At 34.4% G+C, this 19,157-nt stretch overlaps 3 protein-coding genes across 3 annotated transcripts; 1 reads left to right on the top strand and 2 right to left on the bottom strand.

Annotated features, from left to right (window-relative positions):
- Positions 1 to 6,351: 6,351 nt before the first annotated feature.
- Positions 6,352 to 8,508, bottom strand: LOC143632762 (uncharacterized). Its single transcript, XM_077101188.1, has 6 exons — positions 8,244 to 8,508; positions 7,336 to 7,526; positions 7,199 to 7,244; positions 7,000 to 7,082; positions 6,708 to 6,824; positions 6,352 to 6,586 (listed from the first exon to the last, which is right to left on the bottom strand). Exons 1-6 carry the CDS (start codon positions 8,422 to 8,424, stop codon positions 6,515 to 6,517), a joined length of 690 nt encoding a protein of 229 aa, XP_076957303.1. The 5' UTR covers positions 8,425 to 8,508; the 3' UTR covers positions 6,352 to 6,514.
- A 3,504-nt stretch (positions 8,509 to 12,012) lies between these two features.
- On the top strand, positions 12,013 to 15,109 carry LOC143632763 (protein BTR1-like). The gene is made up of 8 exons (XM_077101189.1): positions 12,013 to 12,126; positions 13,319 to 13,554; positions 13,638 to 13,744; positions 13,916 to 14,100; positions 14,208 to 14,269; positions 14,371 to 14,466; positions 14,541 to 14,602; positions 14,890 to 15,109. Exons 1-8 carry the CDS (start codon positions 12,060 to 12,062, stop codon positions 14,993 to 14,995), a joined length of 921 nt encoding a protein of 306 aa, XP_076957304.1. The 5' UTR covers positions 12,013 to 12,059; the 3' UTR covers positions 14,996 to 15,109.
- Positions 15,110 to 15,257: 148 nt separating this feature from the next.
- On the bottom strand, positions 15,258 to 16,255 carry LOC143632764 (uncharacterized). Its single transcript, XM_077101191.1, has one exon. The coding sequence runs from the start codon at positions 15,979 to 15,981 to the stop codon at positions 15,343 to 15,345; it is 639 nt and encodes a 212-aa protein (XP_076957306.1). The 5' UTR covers positions 15,982 to 16,255; the 3' UTR covers positions 15,258 to 15,342.
- Positions 16,256 to 19,157: the final 2,902 nt, after the last annotated feature.

Consider the following 19,157-nt stretch of genomic DNA (forward strand, 5'->3'; position numbering starts at 1 on the left):
GGGAAACAAAACCATCCACCACGTGCTTTGCAATCAAATGCTCATTTTTTAATATTCTCACTTTCTTCAAATTATACTAGACTTAACAAAATGGGTATTGATCTATAATTTTAAATAATCAAAACTATAGACTATTGACGAATAACAGTTTTAACTAGCAATTTGATTGCCGACGTTTCCAACTTAAATCATATTTGTTTCTAACAGTTTACGACTAACGGAAGCTTAACTTCGTTAGTCTGATGCAGACGTGGCATGCCTTGTTGACTGAATCTATCTTATGTGGCAGCATACGTGGTACACCAACCTTATTCATCGTCCCCTACATGTATAACTTTCAAATTTGGTACACATTCTAATTAAGAAATTTTACCCGATAAAAAATAAAAGAAGTTGAAGTAGTCAACTTTCTTTCAAAATAATTATAATATACATGATCTATGAGAGACTAATCTACGACGTTTGACTCATCGTGATACGTATCTAAATAAGTAATGTTCTTCTAAAAGAAGAGTGGCATCGTGACACAAGGGTTGTCGTTTTTTTTACCCTACGCTAGCGAAGTATTAAACCTTGGACATCTAATTACCCTATCTTTAACTCTATATTGTTAATCACCTTGATGAATTTAAAGTATATTATCACTTCACACTATGAATTATTTCTATATTCATGTTTTATATGTAGGGTTTGTCCAATGCCCACAAGGCCACAATGTTATTGTTAGTTCAAACTGAGTCATTATACCAACCTATACCACAACGACACACACGTGTATTATCTGTCCTAAAACAATGTAGTTGGTTAAGGTTTGATTTTATATCAGCAAAAATCATTATATGATGTATTATATGATGTATGCATTATATATATGTGCTTTCTTACAAGTGAAGTCACAAATTTAGAGAGGTTATTAAATTTAAATACTACACCAAAAATACAAGAATAAAGAAGACGATACAACTTTTAATATATTCGGTTATTTTGGCGTAAAAATAATTATGATGAGTGCACAAATGCAGTCCCATAAATTAATGAGTCACTAGAATTGGGATGGTGCTATTAGTGGTGAGCATTTAATTGATTAGTTTGAACTGAACTGGTGTTGGATTTATGGATATCTAACCCTTTATATGGCTTTTAGTCTGGGTCAATTAGGTTATGTTTTGTAGTCTTTTTGTTTTGTGTGTACTTGTCATAACTACTCACTAAGTGCCTTTCTTTTAATATATTTGCCGTTCAAAAAAAAAAATTAATCGATTAGTCAACCGCAATCACGTTAACTGATTTAACCGAACCTGATAGTTTGGTTAAGCCATAACCAACTAACTGAAAGTTATGCTTCATTTTGATCTTGGTGGTGTGTCAAACTGTCAATGTGTCATACTTGAATTATCTTGACCGAACATAAAACGAGCCATGTATTTGTGTGAACTAGTAATTTTGGTTGTTTGTTTATAGGTAATGTGAGCTACACCATGTCGTTGTAATGTAGCTTTCACATGTGTATGTAACGATATGAAATTTGATAATGCATATAAACATACTAGTTTTATGGTATATATACCATGTACATAAACCTATACATCCTTCATAAGAAGTACATAATCTAAAAATATATGAAGTATAGGTAATTTTCTAAAGTGATTTATATTTGTTTTGAGCACGTTTAAATAAAAAATTAAGTAAACTATAGGAACCTAATAAGCAAATGTTTTTGGACTGAACGGGAAACCAGACACATAATCGATCTGGTTGTGTATAGTTAACTTTATCGGTTCCATTGGGAATCAGACTTGGTGGTCGGATATATATACTTCTTTTAACTCTATAAATATGTTTATTTAGGACTTCATGCTTAATAATATTGTAAATCCACCTATAAAATAAAAACATTTATATTTGTTTAAAAAACTTGGTATACAATTAGCAGGGGATGCTCGGAGGGTGTGCGAACCGCACTATTGGTCGGGGCACATAAGTTTCGGGGGCACAAACTTTTTATACATATTACATATATATGTTTTTTTGTATTAAAAATAAGGTTATTTGCAATGATTTATGAGATAATTACATGTTTAGAATTGTTTCTGCTTATAATAAATCGATCGATAAAAGTTTTATCCATGTACTTTAGCGAATAAAAAAAGTTTCGTTAAGACTTACGGGCCTTTTTATTTTGGTTCGGCTGAGGTATTCAAATTCTCGGAAACGGCCCTGACAATTAGATGCTTAATTGCTTTTTTATTTTTAACTATTCGGCTTTTGAATGTGGCCCAACTAGCGAACAGATAAAGGCGTTTGTGAATGGTTCAGATATGAGAAGATCGCTATGAACAACATTCATATATTTTGTTTTAACTATAATAGATAAGGCAATTATGTAACAACTATCACACTCTTAAAGAATCATATTCTATAAAGCCTTGATCGACCTCTTTTTAATTCAACAACACGAGCAAGCAACTCGGCGCTTAATCATCCGGTTTAACCATAAGTTACAATATTATTTAGACCTTGTAAATTTACTAACTTAGATAGAAAATAGTTACACAAAATAAAGCTAGGGGACAACCCCCAGGCAGAAAACAGCATGGCTACCTAACATCACTTAAGCCCTAACCATGCCCATGCAAAAATACCTACTCATCTATCAATCATTTTTTCATCTTGTTTTATACCTTCTTAACTCTTTCCATCTCCTCCTTTACACCAATCCTTTTTCTCACTCTTTATCATGCTTTGTTGGCATCGGTTCTAAGCATATCTATAAGAATCGATATCTTCACGTGTCTATATTCAAACCGATCAAAGTTGATTAGGATCAGTCAAGATGGGTACCGATGAAACAATGACTAGGACCAATCAAGATTTGTTTGGTGATCTAGACTGGTTGTAAGTTACAAGTGATAAGATCGAATTTAATCGGTTAATTATATGGCATGAATAATGTGGTTTGTGTGTTGATCGTTGGTATTTATTTGTATCAAAGATGTTATCAATCCTAATCAAATTAACAAACTTAAAATTGTGTCAACCGAACATGAGCTATTCAATCCACTTATCTAAACGAGTCAAACAAATTTACGGGTTGTAATCAAGATGTAAACATGTTAAATGAGTTAATATGTGACATATGAGAGTTATATGTCACATAACAAAATAAGTTTCATTGAACATGAGCTATTCAATCCACTTATCTAAAATAAGTGTCTCACTTTAACTTAATTGAGAGTTATAACTCTTAACATTGTTCAACATTAAACTACATATTTTACTTTTTATTTGAATATGCTTTTATAAGATTTTAGGTTATTACATTATATTATATTTGTGACATATGATCATATATTCTTTAAGGGCCGGTACTAAAATTGTGCATATAAATTTCAGTATTTTGAGTAACAATCGTATCTTAGTTAATGAAACTTAACTTGAATAAACGATGTAACAGAAAGTACTTTCGATCATAGATTTCTCTGTTATAAACAATAATAACCAAATCTGAATAGAATTATAACCTCCTTAATCTACTATTTGTTATAAAGATTTTATCCATCCGTATTAATTTGGATTTTTCGCAACAATTATCACATAAGACGTTCTTGATATGATTCGGGTGCTGATTAAGAGTGCTTAAAACATAAACTACACTTCAAATCGCCTAAAACAATTTTATTATTGATGTTCAATATAGTACACACATCAATTCATTCATAAATCCAAAAAAAATAAAATTAAACCACCATTTTTTATACCAAAGTTGATCTATGTATATTCTTCATGGTAGACCAACCCTAATTAACTCCAAAAGCTCAATGTCCAAAGAATGGAATGATTGATCCAAATTGGCTTCTTGTAGATGGAGTTTTGCTAAAACCCTATTAGCAAGAATGGTGATGATAACATGTGGATGTATGCATCATGCATGGACAAAATGGTTCACATAACATGCATGTGTAAGGAAATAAGGGTTTGCTTCCATTTTATCCCAATGCATTTGTCTTCATTGCAATGGACACCCCTTACCCCTAATTCACCAACCCCCATAGTCCATGCTTCATGGACCCTTGTGTTATGACTTATTCTCATGTACAAATCATACATGATCATGTTTGCTTTTTATTTATATATACTATTTTCCACATACAATCTTTTGGTATAATAATGTGGCATGTAGCTTGACCACTCAATATAATCTTAGTTTAGGTAAACTTTTTTCTACTTAAATTCTCCCACTCACAGAAAGGGGTCCTGTTTATTGATTGGTTAACTTTTCTATTATATATTTATTCAATAATAGATTACATCCTCTTTATTAGTATTCTTTTTGGATACTTTTTAAGAGAAAGCCCCTTTAGTTCCAAAAAAATAAATAAAAATAGTACATATATCATGTCCATCTTTGCGTTCAATTAATTGGGTTTATATAGTTACACAATGCACATTGCCTCTATACATATTAATAATCTTTTTTTAGTAACAATACTACTAGGTATTTTATATCGATGGCAGTTAATCACACTATTTCGATAATAAAAATTAAGACGATAACAATATCGCAATTTATAGAGAAGTAAAAAAAGGCTGAAAGAGCAAATACGAATGCATCCTTCATTGTTGGACTGTTGGCTTATTTATTACTTAAATCTAGTCCAATAAACTTTCTTCTAAACTCAAATAACTTTTATATATTTCAAGGCCTTAAAAAAATCATATTACAACAAAAAAAAATTATGTCCAGTTCCAACTATACAATTAAAACTAGTTGCAATGGAACGTATAAAGTTGTTACAACAGTACTTCTAAACTAGTTATAATGATGCAACCAAAATGTCCTAGTTTGACGCATACAAACTATAGCAACAATGCATCTAAAAACACTTACAAGTTACAACTATATCTAAGTATACACCCTCACTTAATACGTATCACATCCTAGATTCTTCGCATGCACGCTTCGCAAAGATCACCTTTATAAACTCATCTTTGCACATATATATATATATATATATATATATATATATATATATATATACTGTAGGTTTTTTAATATCAAAAATAGATCCCAATACCATTGGAAAACACAACAATCCCAATCCTAAGTGGGACTAATTATGATGAAATCAAAATTTTGAATGGAGAATGTACCATATCTTGGAAACAATAATAAATCATGGGTCATTTATTATATCAAGAGAAAAAAAGAGTCCATTTGGGTCCAAATGCACTTAACTATTAATGAGCCCAATTGTGTCCAAATGCAGTTAACTATAACAAATATGAAGAAAAAAAATTAAGACCTTTAACATTAATTAATAATAATGTAAAAAATAAAAAAAATAAAAAGTTGGAGATGCGGGGTATCTCCACCCGTACCTCTCGCATGCTAAGCGAGCGCTCTACCATCTGAGCTACATCCCCATTGTTGTTTCATTTCAAACCTTTAGATAATTAAAAATTAATTATTTAATAAAAATAGCTCAAATAAATTATAAATATACACATATTTACAAGTACTTACTTCTTTTATCTAACAGTGAGCATAATTCATTTTGTTACAACTTTCACTCTACACCAAAGTGTGCTTTGGTTTTGCTCCTTAGAAGCCATTTGGGTTCGTTTTTGAAGTTTTAGATGGTTAGGCTTTTCGGTTTATTTATGTGTGGATATGCTCGGCTTTTTGGTTCACTTTTGTGACTGGGAAAATTGAGTCCACCAAGTTCGTAAACAACACATTTCGTTTAGGTCAAATTACTCAAGAGGGAATTAAACTGTTACATGCCACATGCCTAATACCTCAAATACAAGACATTAGCTAAAAGCATAAAATACAATATAGATCAACCCCTAAAAACAATTAACACATTTCATCAAATATGTAGTTTTATAATAGTTTAGTTTGTTCCTTTTCGATTATAATGCATATAATTGAACCAAACCAATGAAACACTCGGCATTTCGGTTTAAAGTTGGTTTTTCAGTTTTTCACACACCCATAACAACATTTATAAGGCTAAACTTCTCATAACCATTTTTAGATGGTGGATTAAAAACTAAACTTTAGTTATTAACTCACTATCCATTCATATTTATAGTCATGTGGATCTATTAAGAAGCAATGGGTATCAAAGTTATTTTGATGTGCTATATAGTATCTATCTAACAATTGATTTTTATGCGCTACATCGTATTCGGCACACTCGACTCACAGTTTCACCAAACATTTCCAAAGGGTGACACTAGTATAAAAAATTTACGGATCCACTACTAGTGGCGGTAGTTGTGATTGTAAAACTTAAAACAACTCGTTATTGAAAGATTACAATACATATTTAAAGGGCGCTTGGGTAAACATAAGAATCTTAGGTATACTTTCCATCAAATAACACTAGTACAACTCAAATATAAAATTTTGTTTTTACACAAAATTAAGTTCATATCATCCCATCATGTTGGAAAGAACAATAAAGTTGTAGCTTGCGGATATAAAAAATGTTATTTTCATATTATATCATATCCTACCGGTTCCAAGAGGCTGCCTTGAGGTGTCACCAGACGCCCACGCTTGATAGTCTTTCATCAACTGCATTCACATCAAAAGAAAATAAAACAGTCATGCATCTATTTATAGAAAAAATACATATATATAGTGTAATTTGAAAATCAAAAGAGAAGAGACGAAAAGAAAACAAAGTATGACATGCCTGAGCCATAAACCGGGGAAGCATAATTTTGAGTATCTGTTCAAGGACTTGAGTGCCACTTGATTCAATGGATTGAACCGGGATTGCTTGGAAAGGAAATGGAATATCAATGCTAACCTGAACAACAAATTTCAAACAATAAATACACAACCCGTGTTTTACTTTATCTCATTGGTTAGCAGAGTATTGATGGGTCCCGTGAGTTTTCCAGTAACAAGTTCAACCAGTTATAAGAAAACAGTAATAAACAAGAGGTATAACTATACTACTAGAGTTTAAGCGTCATGATCACCTCGATAATTGTGTCCGACGTGAGATTTTGCGTGGATGAATTACTCCGGTCACTATCACATGATATTCTATTCACCATAGAAGCTGCATGCCCATACCAAATCAGTGTCAATGGAGTCCTGAAAAAGGATTATGTAATATAACTTATAAACATTATATTCCCACTATAATAATAAAACTAAGGCCAAGTATTTGCTCACCATCAAACTTATCATTTTGTGCAACCACAATTGGAGATCCCTCAAGCTGCAACAAGTAAAAAAATTTCAATATTAATAACATTACAACATGCTATAAAATAATATGGTAAAAATGAAAATTTGCATACTTCAATTACCTTACAAGACAAGAGGTTAATAGAACAGCCATTAGGCTGCTCCTCGACTCGGACCAACAAAACAGGGCAAACCTCAAAGGCGAAAAACTTGAATTTGTATACATAACACCTGAAAGTATTGTCGTCAATCCTCTCGATCCTTTGCGCATCTAGAACAGAGTATTGACTTGCAGGAAGGCGCATGTACTCCACTGTCATGAACAATGACACAAAATCAGATGACCCAATTAGCAAATTGTTTCTACATTCTCTAGTTTAGGTAAAGTTGATTAAAATTACTGACAGTTCAATCGAAGATGCCGGTGGAGCGCGGATCGCCCATTAGACCATGTGGTTGGCCCAGGTCATACCACGTCACCAAGACATTTTTAAATATGTTAATTTGTTGTATTTTGGACATTGACAGATTTATTTTCATCTAAGACATCTTTTTGTTTTAAATATGCTAATTTGTTTATTTGGGCGTTGACGAATTTGTTTTCTTCAAAACATTTTTTTTAAATATGTCAAATTGTTGTATTTGGGCGTCAACCAATTTATTTTCATCAAAACATTTTTTTGGTCTTACATATGTTAATTTGTTGTACTTGAGCGTTGATAATTTTTTTTTGGTTTAGTTCCGGTACTTCAACCCGATACCAACCAATTCGCTTCGACTTGTAGCCACACCGTGCTTGTTTTACCAACTGACTACATATAGTTTTACTATGTATCATATATCATAAGCTATATGTGTCCCCATACTATCCTCAGCGTTTACTAATTTACTTTTGGTGCTTAGTGTCATCTCCGTAACGAACCTAAACTCATATTTAATATTTAATCATAAATTCGGAATTAACCAAAAGTAAACAAACATATGAATCAATATCATAATATAAGTAAAATAAGCAGTGGTAAAACATTACTTAGAGGGCGTTCGAGTTGTCGAACGGGGATGGATTCGGTCCGACGAGCAACAAATCGAGCTTTTGGCACAGAAGGTGACCTGGCTGAAACGAAAAAAGAGTGTGTACGCAAATCATCTGAATTTGATGATGTTAACCCAAACAAGGAAGTTGAATAATAAAAGTTGGAACTCAACGCCATTGCCAAACTATTAATTATTATTGTTTATATGATTATTTTTGTGTTGTGACATATGCTAGAGCATATTGAGATAACTGTATGTGTGTGTGTGTTAGAAGAAGTGAAGTATGAAAGTGAGATGTGTGGTTTGGGATAAGGCAATGGGTTCGAGGTTCTATCTTTCTTTACAGTTCAAAATATCATTTTTCAACGGTTTGGTTTACCAGACATGTGAACCGGACCGGTTGGTGCCAAGTTTCATAATTTTCTAAACCGTTTACTAAAGAAATAATTGTTACCATAAATGACCACTTAATAATTTAGTTGAGAAAACCGTTGACTTCAAAAAAGCATTAGGTAGTGTTGGTAAGAGACGAAATGAAATGAGTGTGTGAGGTAATGAGAAAAAGTGTTTGGTTTGTTAATAAAAGTAATAGAATCATTTATTTTTTTACATCAACTCATCATACTTAGGGGCGTGGGTATTAAATTTCACGATTTTTTCTGAAAATTTTTATAGGTATTAATCGCGGGCATCCCAGATGCATTTTTCCAAAATGCTATGAACACCAATGGTTTTTTTTTTAAATATAATACCTCATCGGTTTTTTTTAAATCTCACAGTGTTTATAAACACAAGTTACAAAATAGTAGTTAAATAGTAAAATATTTGTTTTTGTAAATATTTTAGGTCTTTGTAATTCTTCTTCTAGGTATTCATCTTTAGCGATGAGCTCGGTACCGTACCAGTAGCGAAATCCTGATCCCGAAAATCACAAATTTTTAGTACCAGTACCGATACCAAAATCTTTGGTTCGGTACCAGTATTGAAGGTAAAATTCGGGAATTACCGATATCGAAACTCAAAACTTTGATACCTATTCGGTACCGATGGTACCAAATCAGTATTGATTTTGGCACCGGTACTGGTACCAATACCGAATTTGATTAACCCTACTCACCCTTCCTCTCGCATTATCATGAATATTTTAAGTCTTTGTTGATTAAAAAATTATTTTGTTTTTTTATTGTAAGAACAATCGTTTGAATAAATGAAAAAAAAATTAGATATATAGATGTCATATTGTTTGATCCGACTCAATTCGAATCATCAACATAAACCGAATCGTTGACTCGAAATTTTTGAGCCCGTGACTAAGCCTAAGCTTCGTTACTGACCGCACTCCACAACCACCACCACCACTGCCTCTATCACTACCACTTGCCATCTCCAAACACCATCAGCGACCACTGCCCCGCCGCCACCGCCGCTCAGCACCATCACTGACCACCGCCTACCATCACCTGTCACCGTGCACCACTAGTTTCATTTTATGCCTTCGCTATCAAACAAAATAATTGAATGGTAATTACCATTTCATTTATTTTTCCGTTATATTAATATGTCCATGCCATATCTCATAACAAACACCCTAATTATGGGGGTGTTTGGGATTCCTTATTTTCACCTTCTTATAACTTATTCTCATAAGTTATAAGTTACAAAAGTGTAACTTATAACCTATTACCCTCACAACTTTTAATTTTGTCAAACATCTTATAACTTTTTTATGAAAGTTATAAGTGAAATAAAATCAGTAATCTCAAACACTCCCTAAACGTGGCCTAGAGGCATAATAAATAATAATGTAACATAAAATTGAAGTTAAGACTCGTTTGTTTATAAATACGTGACATTAACTAACTAAAATGCCGATTTAATAATAATAATAATAATAATAATAATAATAATAATAATAATAATTTAGCATAAGGCTGAGGGGTGCGGAGCGCGAGAAGGGGCGCGAAAGCCCATCCGCTCGCGCCCCGGGGCGCGAGCACCACACCACCGAGGCGCGAGAGGGGCGCGAGAGGGGCGCGAGCACGCAGACCAAGGCGGGCGCAAGGCCAGTCACGGCTGAAAATGGGCGTAAAGTGGCTTGGGAATGCGTGCAGAGCCGTTGGGTGTGGATAAATAGAGCCGTTGGCTCTTTAACTTTATTAAAAAAAATTTTTTTTTTTCTCTATATAAACCAATATCAACCCAATATCACATACCACACCCAAAATCACATAAAATACTTTACCACAACCTCAAAAAAACCCAAAATCACCCCATCTTCCAAACCTTTTTTTAAAAACATGGCTGGAAATTGGTACCCAAACCTAGATTCAGATTACAGTTACGACGATTTATGGTCGGCACCGGACCAACCGATGTTTTATTCGGGGTCGCAACAATCATCCGGCTTTCAACCATCCAACATACAACCGTCTCCTAACTTTGTTGTTCCGGAGACACAAGAACCAGAAGGTGAAGCTGCGGGACAAAGAAGACGCGTCCACCGGAAAAAACAAGTTGCAACGGACGGGTCGGGTTCGGCTTCGACTGGAAGGACGAAACGGAAAACCACTCCGTGGTCATCGGATGAGAAGGAAGCCCTGTGTCGGGCTTGGATAGTCATTTCTGAGGATCGGCGTTGCGGTAATTGTTTTAACGTTTTTAAAAATGATTTTTAATAAAAAAGTTAAATGACTTACAAATTTATTTATGCATTTTGCAGCGGACTACCAAAAGAGCAAGGTCTTTTGGACAAAGGTTAGGGAGACGTTCTATTCGCTCGTTGGGAGTACAGAGCGGAACGCCGATATGATTTCGGGTCGGTGGACCGAAATCAGAAAATTTGTCGGCTTGTTTACTAATCTGTTCAACAGGAACGCCGGTCGTATGAGACCAAGTGGCAGTGACGATTTGGCGGTTTATAATTTCACTGTCGAAGAGTGGAAGCAGGAGTGCCTGCGGAGGTATGGGACGGTGAAGACGTGGGACGATGTAAAGGTGTGGGAGAGGTTGAGAAGGTGTTCTAAGTGGGTTGAGCTGGTGGCGCCGGACCTTGATGCGGAAGTAGGGCCGAAACGGACTAAAACTAGTTCGTCTGGAGCGTATAGCACTTCCGCCGGGTCGGATTGCCGGGTTGGATTCGACCTAAACGTTGCGGGGGAGGAAACGTCTTCACCGCCGAGGAGGCGGCCATTGGGAAGGGACGCCAGGGGGAAAAAACCGGCTGAGGGGGAAGCCGTAAACATCACCGATCTTGTTGAATCCCTCAATAAATTCAACAAAACCATGGAGGTGGTCTCTAATGACAAAAAGGAAAAAAAAAAGGAATGAGAGATTTGGACTTCCTTACAAGAGACTTCAGTAACCTAAATCCGGTCGACCAAATGCTGATGGAAAAACAAAAGGAACGTATCCGGAAGAGGTTGATCGAAGAAGACCAAGCCGAAGAATAAGAATAATGTTTTTTTTTAGTACTTTAATTTTTTTTTAGATATTAATGTGTTTTTTTAATTAATGTGTGTTTTTTTAAATAATTTATGAGTTTTTTTAATAATACGTTTTTTTAATACATTTATAAAAAAATAAAAAAAAACCGCTCGCGCCCCCTCTCGCGCCCCTCCACACCAAGGCCCGGGGCGCGAGCACCACAACCAACACCCATCTTATCAAGTTTCTCTCACAGCCACACGTCACGATATTATTGGCTGGAGCCCCACTCGCGCCCCCTCTCGCGCCCCCCACACCCCTCAGCCTAACAATGGACGCGTCAACTCTGCAAATCCTGTAAACAAACTCCTTCTGCAAATCCACAGCAATGGGATCACCGGACGTTTCATTTGATGACGGTGTTCCACCGCCGCAATCTCCTCCTCATCCGTCAGGTACTGTTAATATTCATTCAATTGACGATTGCTTGTCATTTTGATCTATCTAGTTTACATTTACCTCAACTTACTGTAAAATACAGATCTCACTTAGTATGTATTATATAGGCGAATGAATACAAGTCAATCCTGATGAATATTTTATACCAGTTGTGTGCTTGTTTTGTGTTGTCCTCATTAATGACCAGCTGCAATTTGATTTCTGTACATTTTATTATAAGTATTTGTTGATTAGGTCTACATGAACGTGTCTAGGTTTTGTAATTTGTATGTATAAAATGAAGGAAGAAAAGCACTATTAGATTAGTAGTAAATGAGATTTACTCATTTACATGTTTTATTTGTTATTTCTCATTATACTTGATGTGGATTGTGTTTACCTGGTGTTTGTCATAGTTTTTGGATTTGCAGCTATGTAGTTTTTGTTTTTGTGAATGGAAGTCATATTTTGTATGTTATGTTTGAACATCTGTACAAGTTCTTTCTGCTTCAAGAAGTGATAACTCGATTCGTTTATGTTCCACACTCCACAGAATGTTACTGATACGAACCCACCGCATGACCGTTTCATTTGCATGTTTACTTCACACATTTTATTAGTAAAACTAGTAGTTTCTCATTTCTGCATTTTCAGCCCATGATCTGTTAATTGCATTAGTGTAGCAAGTATGATTACATTTATTATCCTAAATATGTAATCATGGTTTACATTAAGAAAATTAAGCAGAAAATTGAATCAAAAGTTTATCTCTGTTTCTTGTTTTCTTGGAGCCTAACTCACTCAACAGGTCTATCTATTGGGAGATTGACCATCTTGAATCGGCCCCTATCAGTTGCAGTGAACAAACTCCAGAAAATTTAGTTCTACAACTATAGAGGCCACTTACATTAATAATGTTTGCAACCAAATAGGACCGGCTAGTAACAAATTTTTACAGATAAGTAGATAACTAATTGTTGTCTTCCTACAGTTTTTACCATTTCTCTGGATGATTTAACCTTCCAGTGGAGATCATAAAGTTACTATAATTAGTGGGAAACATAATCACTAGTTGTATATGAAAAACCAAATTTTATCACTTACTTTGTGTCCAGGAAGCTTGGAATTTGTTTTAGTTTCCTTTCCTGTGGTGCAATTTTCCTCTTGTTACACAGAGTTGCTTTAACAATATCTCATTTTATGTTCAAGACTACACAGATACCACTTATCTGAGGTTTCTTGCATCAAATGCGGAAGCTGGTTCAATTATTGGAAAGGGTGGATCAACAATTTCTGATTTCCAGTCGCGGTCTAATGCACGAATCCAACTGTCACGGAACTATGAGCATTTTCCAGGAACATCTGATAGGATTATTATGGTGTCTGGAACGTTTGATGAAGTTCTTGATGCCATTGAACTTATACTGTCCAAGTTGGCGAATGAAGTAATACCCATAAGTCCAAAACACAGACTGCATTTGGTTATTTACTTTAATACTCTTATATAGTATTATACATTGTCAAATAGTTTTATGCTGAAGATGGTGAGGAAGCTGAACCAAGATTGAGATTTAGGTTAATTGTACCGAATAGTTCTTGTGGTGGAATCATTGGAAAAGGAGGATCCGCGATAAAGTAAGACTGCTACTCACTGCATTATATTTGTAACTTTGATCTTATGCATGTCTGCACTCTGCACTACCACTGATTTCAAATGGTCTTGAAATAGTTTGTTTTGGGTGATTGTGTGGTTTATAACATTTTAGAGTTTCTGAAAACTTCGTGTTTTGGTCTTTCTCTTTGCAGGTCTTTCATTGAAGATTCTCAAGCTTACATTAAGATATCTCCGCAGGATAACAACTTGAATGATAGATTGGTAACTGTAATTGGCACCTTACAGCAGGAGCTTCAAGCCACTAATCTAATTCTATCAAAATTATCTGAAGATCTTCACTGCATAAAATCTATTGACCCCCCATTCTCATATGCTGGTAGACTTTTTTTTTCTTGAGACTAATTCTCATGATACTCTGAATTTTATAATCCTTCATAGTTGTCCATTTGCTGATTCCTCTTTTTTGCTTGTGTTATTGTACAGTGCCTTATGATGTACCAAACTATGGACCAAATGGGGGTGGTAAAAAGCTTCAAAACAATAAGGTTCATCATTTTCCTTATAATATTACTGGCATTAGATTAGTACTCGCTTATGTTATCATACTTGACACATTAATGATCTGTAAAAATATGGTGCTTTGCAGGAAGAAATCAGTAATTCAGTGATGTTGGGTGTCGCTGATGAACATATAGGGATTCTTGTCGGCCGTGGTGGTAGAAATATTAGTGAAATTAGTCAGGTAAGCAAACACATTCTCTTTTGACTCATTTCATACCATCTTTTATTAATTTTTTTATATTTCTCTTATTGCAGACTAGTGGAGCTAGAATTAAGATATCAGAAAGAGGTGATTTTATGCATGGAACATCTGATAGGTATATATCTTTTCAAAGCCAATTCATTTCACAAATACCAAAATGAATATTGTGTTTCCTGTAAAAAGTGTCACAATTTAGTTTGACTCGCACATAATTTAGAGAAACCGTTCAAATGATTTGTTAAGTTATATAAATTACTCTTCAAGACTGAAAAGCGAAAACAATAGGATCATGATATTCAGTTATGTTTCTTGTTAACTTCAAGAGTTGATAGAAAATGTCTTGATAGTTAAATAGGATCAGTACATTAAACAAAACATAAAAAAAATGTTATGTTCTTGCAGGAAAGTAACGATCACTGGATCACAAAGGGCAATCAATATAGCAGAGGACATGATAATGCAGAAGGTTGCTTCGGCTTCATCTCCACCTTCGGCTCCCGAGAGCTGATAAAGCACCGTATCAAGGTTCTCCTTGAAAACCGACACTTATTTACATTTGACCAATACTGATTCTATTCGTATCATATTTTGTAAACTGTCTTAAAATCACTGAGAAAAAAAGTTAAAACAGAACAACACATAGCACTTGCCATACATCCTTAAAAGATGAGCATTTTATTTTTAATAAACAAAATGAGTACATTCTTATAATTATAAACTTACATGCAAATCAATAATCTTACAAGTAATATAGTGAATCTGATGTGATTTATTGTACGGCAGCAATTTCATAAATGAAATGTATGTGAATTATTTAACTGCTGAGTGATTATAGTATTTTGCTGTAAATTTAGTTTATGGTTCATAGCCACCATCATAGTCACCATCATAGTCACCGGATCCGGATCCATATCCCTCTCCATATCCGGATCCACTCCCATATCCGGAACCTTGTCCATTACCCCCGCCTCCGCCTCCGCCTCCGCCTCCTCCTCCACCACCACCTCTACCGCCTCCACCACCACTGCCACCAGCTTTCCCACCACCACTTCCATATCCCGAGCCACTACCACTTCCATACCCTGAGCCACTTCCCGATCCATTCCCACCTCCACCGCCACCACCTCCTCCACCACCGCCACCACCAACTCCACCCTTTCCACCACCTGAACCATATCCTGAACCACTTCCAGACCCGTAGCCTGAACCGGAACCACTGCCATTCCCTGACCCTCCACCACCTCCTCCACCACTACCACCACCTCCTCCCTTACCACCACCGCCACCACTTCCATATCCCGAGCCACTCCCTGATCCATAGCCTGACCCATAACCCTGGCCATCCTCTCCAGAACCACCTCCACCCCCTCCTCCTTCTCTGCCACCACCACCGCCTCCTTGACCGCCTGTCTTCTTAGAAAATCTAGCAGCAAAAGAGAGGTCCACAACAAACAACACCAAAATTAAAATAGCTATTATCTTGGAGTTTGCCATCTTCAAACTCCCATTAACTACAATGCTTAACTTGTGATTAGTATATGTTTTAAACCAATGCAATGTATTTGTTTTGTAATCAATACAATCTCTTGAGTTGTGTGGTGCAAACAAGAGCAAAAGCCTTGGCTATTTATAAGCACTGCAAACCTCAAAAGGATGTGAAAATGTGAATTACTTGTAATTTTTTAGTAGTTTCCAATTGGTGGGTGGTTGAAGTCTAAGTTAAGTGTTTGATTTGAGATTGAGATAGAAAGATCGTGGTGGTGGCGGTAGTGGTGCTGTCTATCAGTCTAGCTAGCTCCCCATGCATAATTATCACTTCACTAAAGTTTCCTTCCACTTTTGACAAAACCATTCTCAGCCTGTTCACACAACTACACGTGTCATTACATTCATTCCTTGCAAAACTACTGTTAAAGAATGTCGACAAACAAAATAGGAAAAACTAGTATCATTCATTCAACTATATAATTCATACATACATTTCATTATATATTAATACAACATGAAACCTTAAAGCCTATGAACATTGGGTCAAGTGTAAAATGGTCCACATTGATATACAAAATGATTTTAGTAATTAGCATTGTTTTGGCATTGTTTTGGTAAAGTTAATAAGGAAAACTTAATTCCTAGGGTTGGTGGCCCAATGACAAAGGCAATGCCTAAATGTCTTGAATTCAAGTACAGGGAAGTTAGATATTCAAAAATGAATGATAAGGAATAATTGAAGTTTGGAATGGAAACAATTGAAATTATTGCGATTTAACAAGTTTTAATAAATCAACATTCAATACCCTTTTAATCTACAAACAAAAACAGTCTTTTAACAAATATGCGGTGTCCTCATGGATCGCCTGCCATGTGGTTGTCCATCATGAGTGCTTTAAAAAACATTGGCAATGAGCGCTCAGACGAGTTCATGTTATGTTAGCTTGTGAATATATGAGTCAAGTAGCTCGAGTCAAATCATATTAAGCTACAATTTTTTAAAAAGTTTTTTTAGCAGACTAATTTAAAGTAAAGTTAATATTAACGAGTTAAGTGAACGCACCCATGCTACACATGTTATGTTACAAGTACGTCCGTATGAAGAATGAAAAGAGAAAGAAGTGGGCAATGATTATGAATCCAATAACAACAATGTTTGTTATATTCTAACATGGTTGAAAAGGAAGAATGTTTGAAAAAAATGAAAGTAGCTTCACGCGTGACAGGTGTTGAAACCATAAGAAAGTAAACATTAAGAAATTTAGGCCACAAGTTGCAAACGCAAAACAAATTAAAAATAATAATAAAATAATTCAAGTCACCAACTCTCTCCAATTAGAATTTAGATGGTTGCATTTAGTGGTGGGTGAGTCCAGTTGTTTCTATTGGTCACTGCATTTGCATTCTGATGAAATTATACTTTTTCCAAAGTAGAAAAAAAATAAGAGAGCAAATGGTTTTTAAGATGAGATTTTCCTTTTGTTTTGGTTTTTAGGTGATGTTATTTGAAATGATGGTTCTTAAAAATTATATTAATGTTTTCGGCTATTGTCTAGTAACATTGGACTTTCAAAGATCTTTCGTCATTTGAAATTTAACTAAAGTACATATTATTTCTATAATTAATTCACTTTTTATGTATCTTGTGGTATAATATAGGTGTTATTTTCTTTTGGTGGTTAAAAGTTCAAATCCCGCAATAGACAATTTAGCTGAATATAGGAGTAAATTATTAACTTTCGAAAAGAAAAAAAATCCCACATCTAGTTCGGCATGTATAGTCAATACGTTCATCGTGTATGGTCAATTAAATAATACTATTTTCCACTTAAAACCATTCAAAAATATATCGTGAACCCTCAAATATGAGAGTTTACTTTAGTTTTCTCTATAATTTGTGATATAGAGAGAGAGAGAGGATTCCAAGTCCAGTAGTCAGTGAGAAATGTATGAGTAAAAAATAACAAAATCTCGTATTTTTCGCTAGAAACTCCTTTGTGACTTGTGACTCACTTTGGGCCCAAAAAAAGGTGGCCCATTTTCCTAAAACTATTTTTGTATGGCCCAAATCTGAATTCATGTATCTAGCATTCTAGCCTGTTAAGTGTTAACTACTCGTAAATTATTATCACGTGGAAGAGCAATAGACAATCATGAATGTAACAACCACAAATCTACGAACCTTGAGGAACACGAACATATGAATCTACAAGAATATATAAAGGATGTGATTTTATAACAAAGACATGTGGAAAAGGACTCAAGATTTTGTTTTTGTTTTGTTCTTTTTTCTCTTTATGCCTTCAAAATGATGGACCGCCCGACCAATAATGGATTTTTGTAGTTTTAGCCTTAACCGTTATATTTTCATTTTGGGACTGAGATTTAGTGTTTTGATTGGATCAGGTGTAGTTTTATAGAGAAAAATTTAACTATTTTAAATAGACAAGATTATTAAATGACAAGTTAGATAAGGTTTTGTTTTTCTAAAGGATAAAGGATGATGGTACATTTTGTTAAATACAGTTTATTATTAATAAAACTCTCCTAGCAATTAACTATAACACAAGAAAAGGTTACAAATACAATAATAGGTTATACAATCTTGTTTATATAACTTAGACATTAATAATGACTGATTTACTAAAGTTATGCTTAAAGTATTATTAGTGGTGTCGTTTTAATAACCAATAAATTATAGGATGAATAGGGTTATAGGGGGATTAGGGAATATATGGTGTTGATTATAAGATCATATAAGTATATAACCATGATTAGAGTTTGACTTGAATGAGGTCATTTACATTTTCTTTTTATTTTTTCTTATATAATAACTCAAACTTTATTAAATTATTATGTTTTTTTTAGCTTTCAGCCTTTTAGTAGTGCATGTAAATTTAGTAAGAGTTGAGCTTAAACAAAATGAAAACATAAACACAAAAAACTAGTATAACAGGATATGTTTAATATACCTCGTCACGTAACTTCAAATGGCTCTAAAGTTACGTCCGTTTTAAGTTTAATTTTTTTAGCTATTTCTGTTTTTTAACTTTTTGTTCTATATATGAATATATTCAATATCAAAAAGCTACTTTTCGACCAAAATACGAAAAGGTCCAATATAATAGAACGAACGGACATCTCGTTTTATATATAGGATATTAGTACAACAAAACATAACT

Source organism: Bidens hawaiensis, unplaced genomic scaffold (genome assembly GCF_021521415.1).
Source record: "Bidens hawaiensis isolate Kalapana, Puna unplaced genomic scaffold, B.hawaiensis_p1.1 tig00006534_1, whole genome shotgun sequence".
In the NCBI taxonomy this organism is placed as follows: Eukaryota; Viridiplantae; Streptophyta; class Magnoliopsida; order Asterales; family Asteraceae; genus Bidens; species Bidens hawaiensis.

What these genes read in the sequence shown, in the direction of transcription:
- LOC143632762 (XM_077101188.1), bottom strand. Translation starts at nt 8,424, where the DNA reads ATGGCGTTGAGTTCCAACTTTTATTATTCAACTTCCTTGTTTGGGTTA. An exon ending in ACAACTCGAACGCCCTCTAA is followed by an intron (nt 7,527 to 8,243) that starts GTAATGTTTTAC and finishes TGTTCATGACAG; the next exon opens with TGGAGTACATGCGCCTTCCT. An exon ending in CGTCGGACACAATTATCGAG is followed by an intron (nt 6,825 to 6,999) that starts GTGATCATGACG and finishes TTTGTTGTTCAG; the next exon opens with GTTAGCATTGATATTCCATT.
- LOC143632763 (XM_077101189.1), top strand. Translation starts at nt 12,060, where the DNA reads ATGGGATCACCGGACGTTTCATTTGATGACGGTGTTCCACCGCCGCAA. An exon ending in ATCTCCTCCTCATCCGTCAG is followed by an intron (nt 12,127 to 13,318) that starts GTACTGTTAATA and finishes TTTATGTTCAAG; the next exon opens with ACTACACAGATACCACTTAT. An exon ending in TGTCCAAGTTGGCGAATGAA is followed by an intron (nt 13,555 to 13,637) that starts GTAATACCCATA and finishes ATTGTCAAATAG; the next exon opens with TTTTATGCTGAAGATGGTGA.
- LOC143632764 (XM_077101191.1), bottom strand. Translation starts at nt 15,981, where the DNA reads ATGGCAAACTCCAAGATAATAGCTATTTTAATTTTGGTGTTGTTTGTT.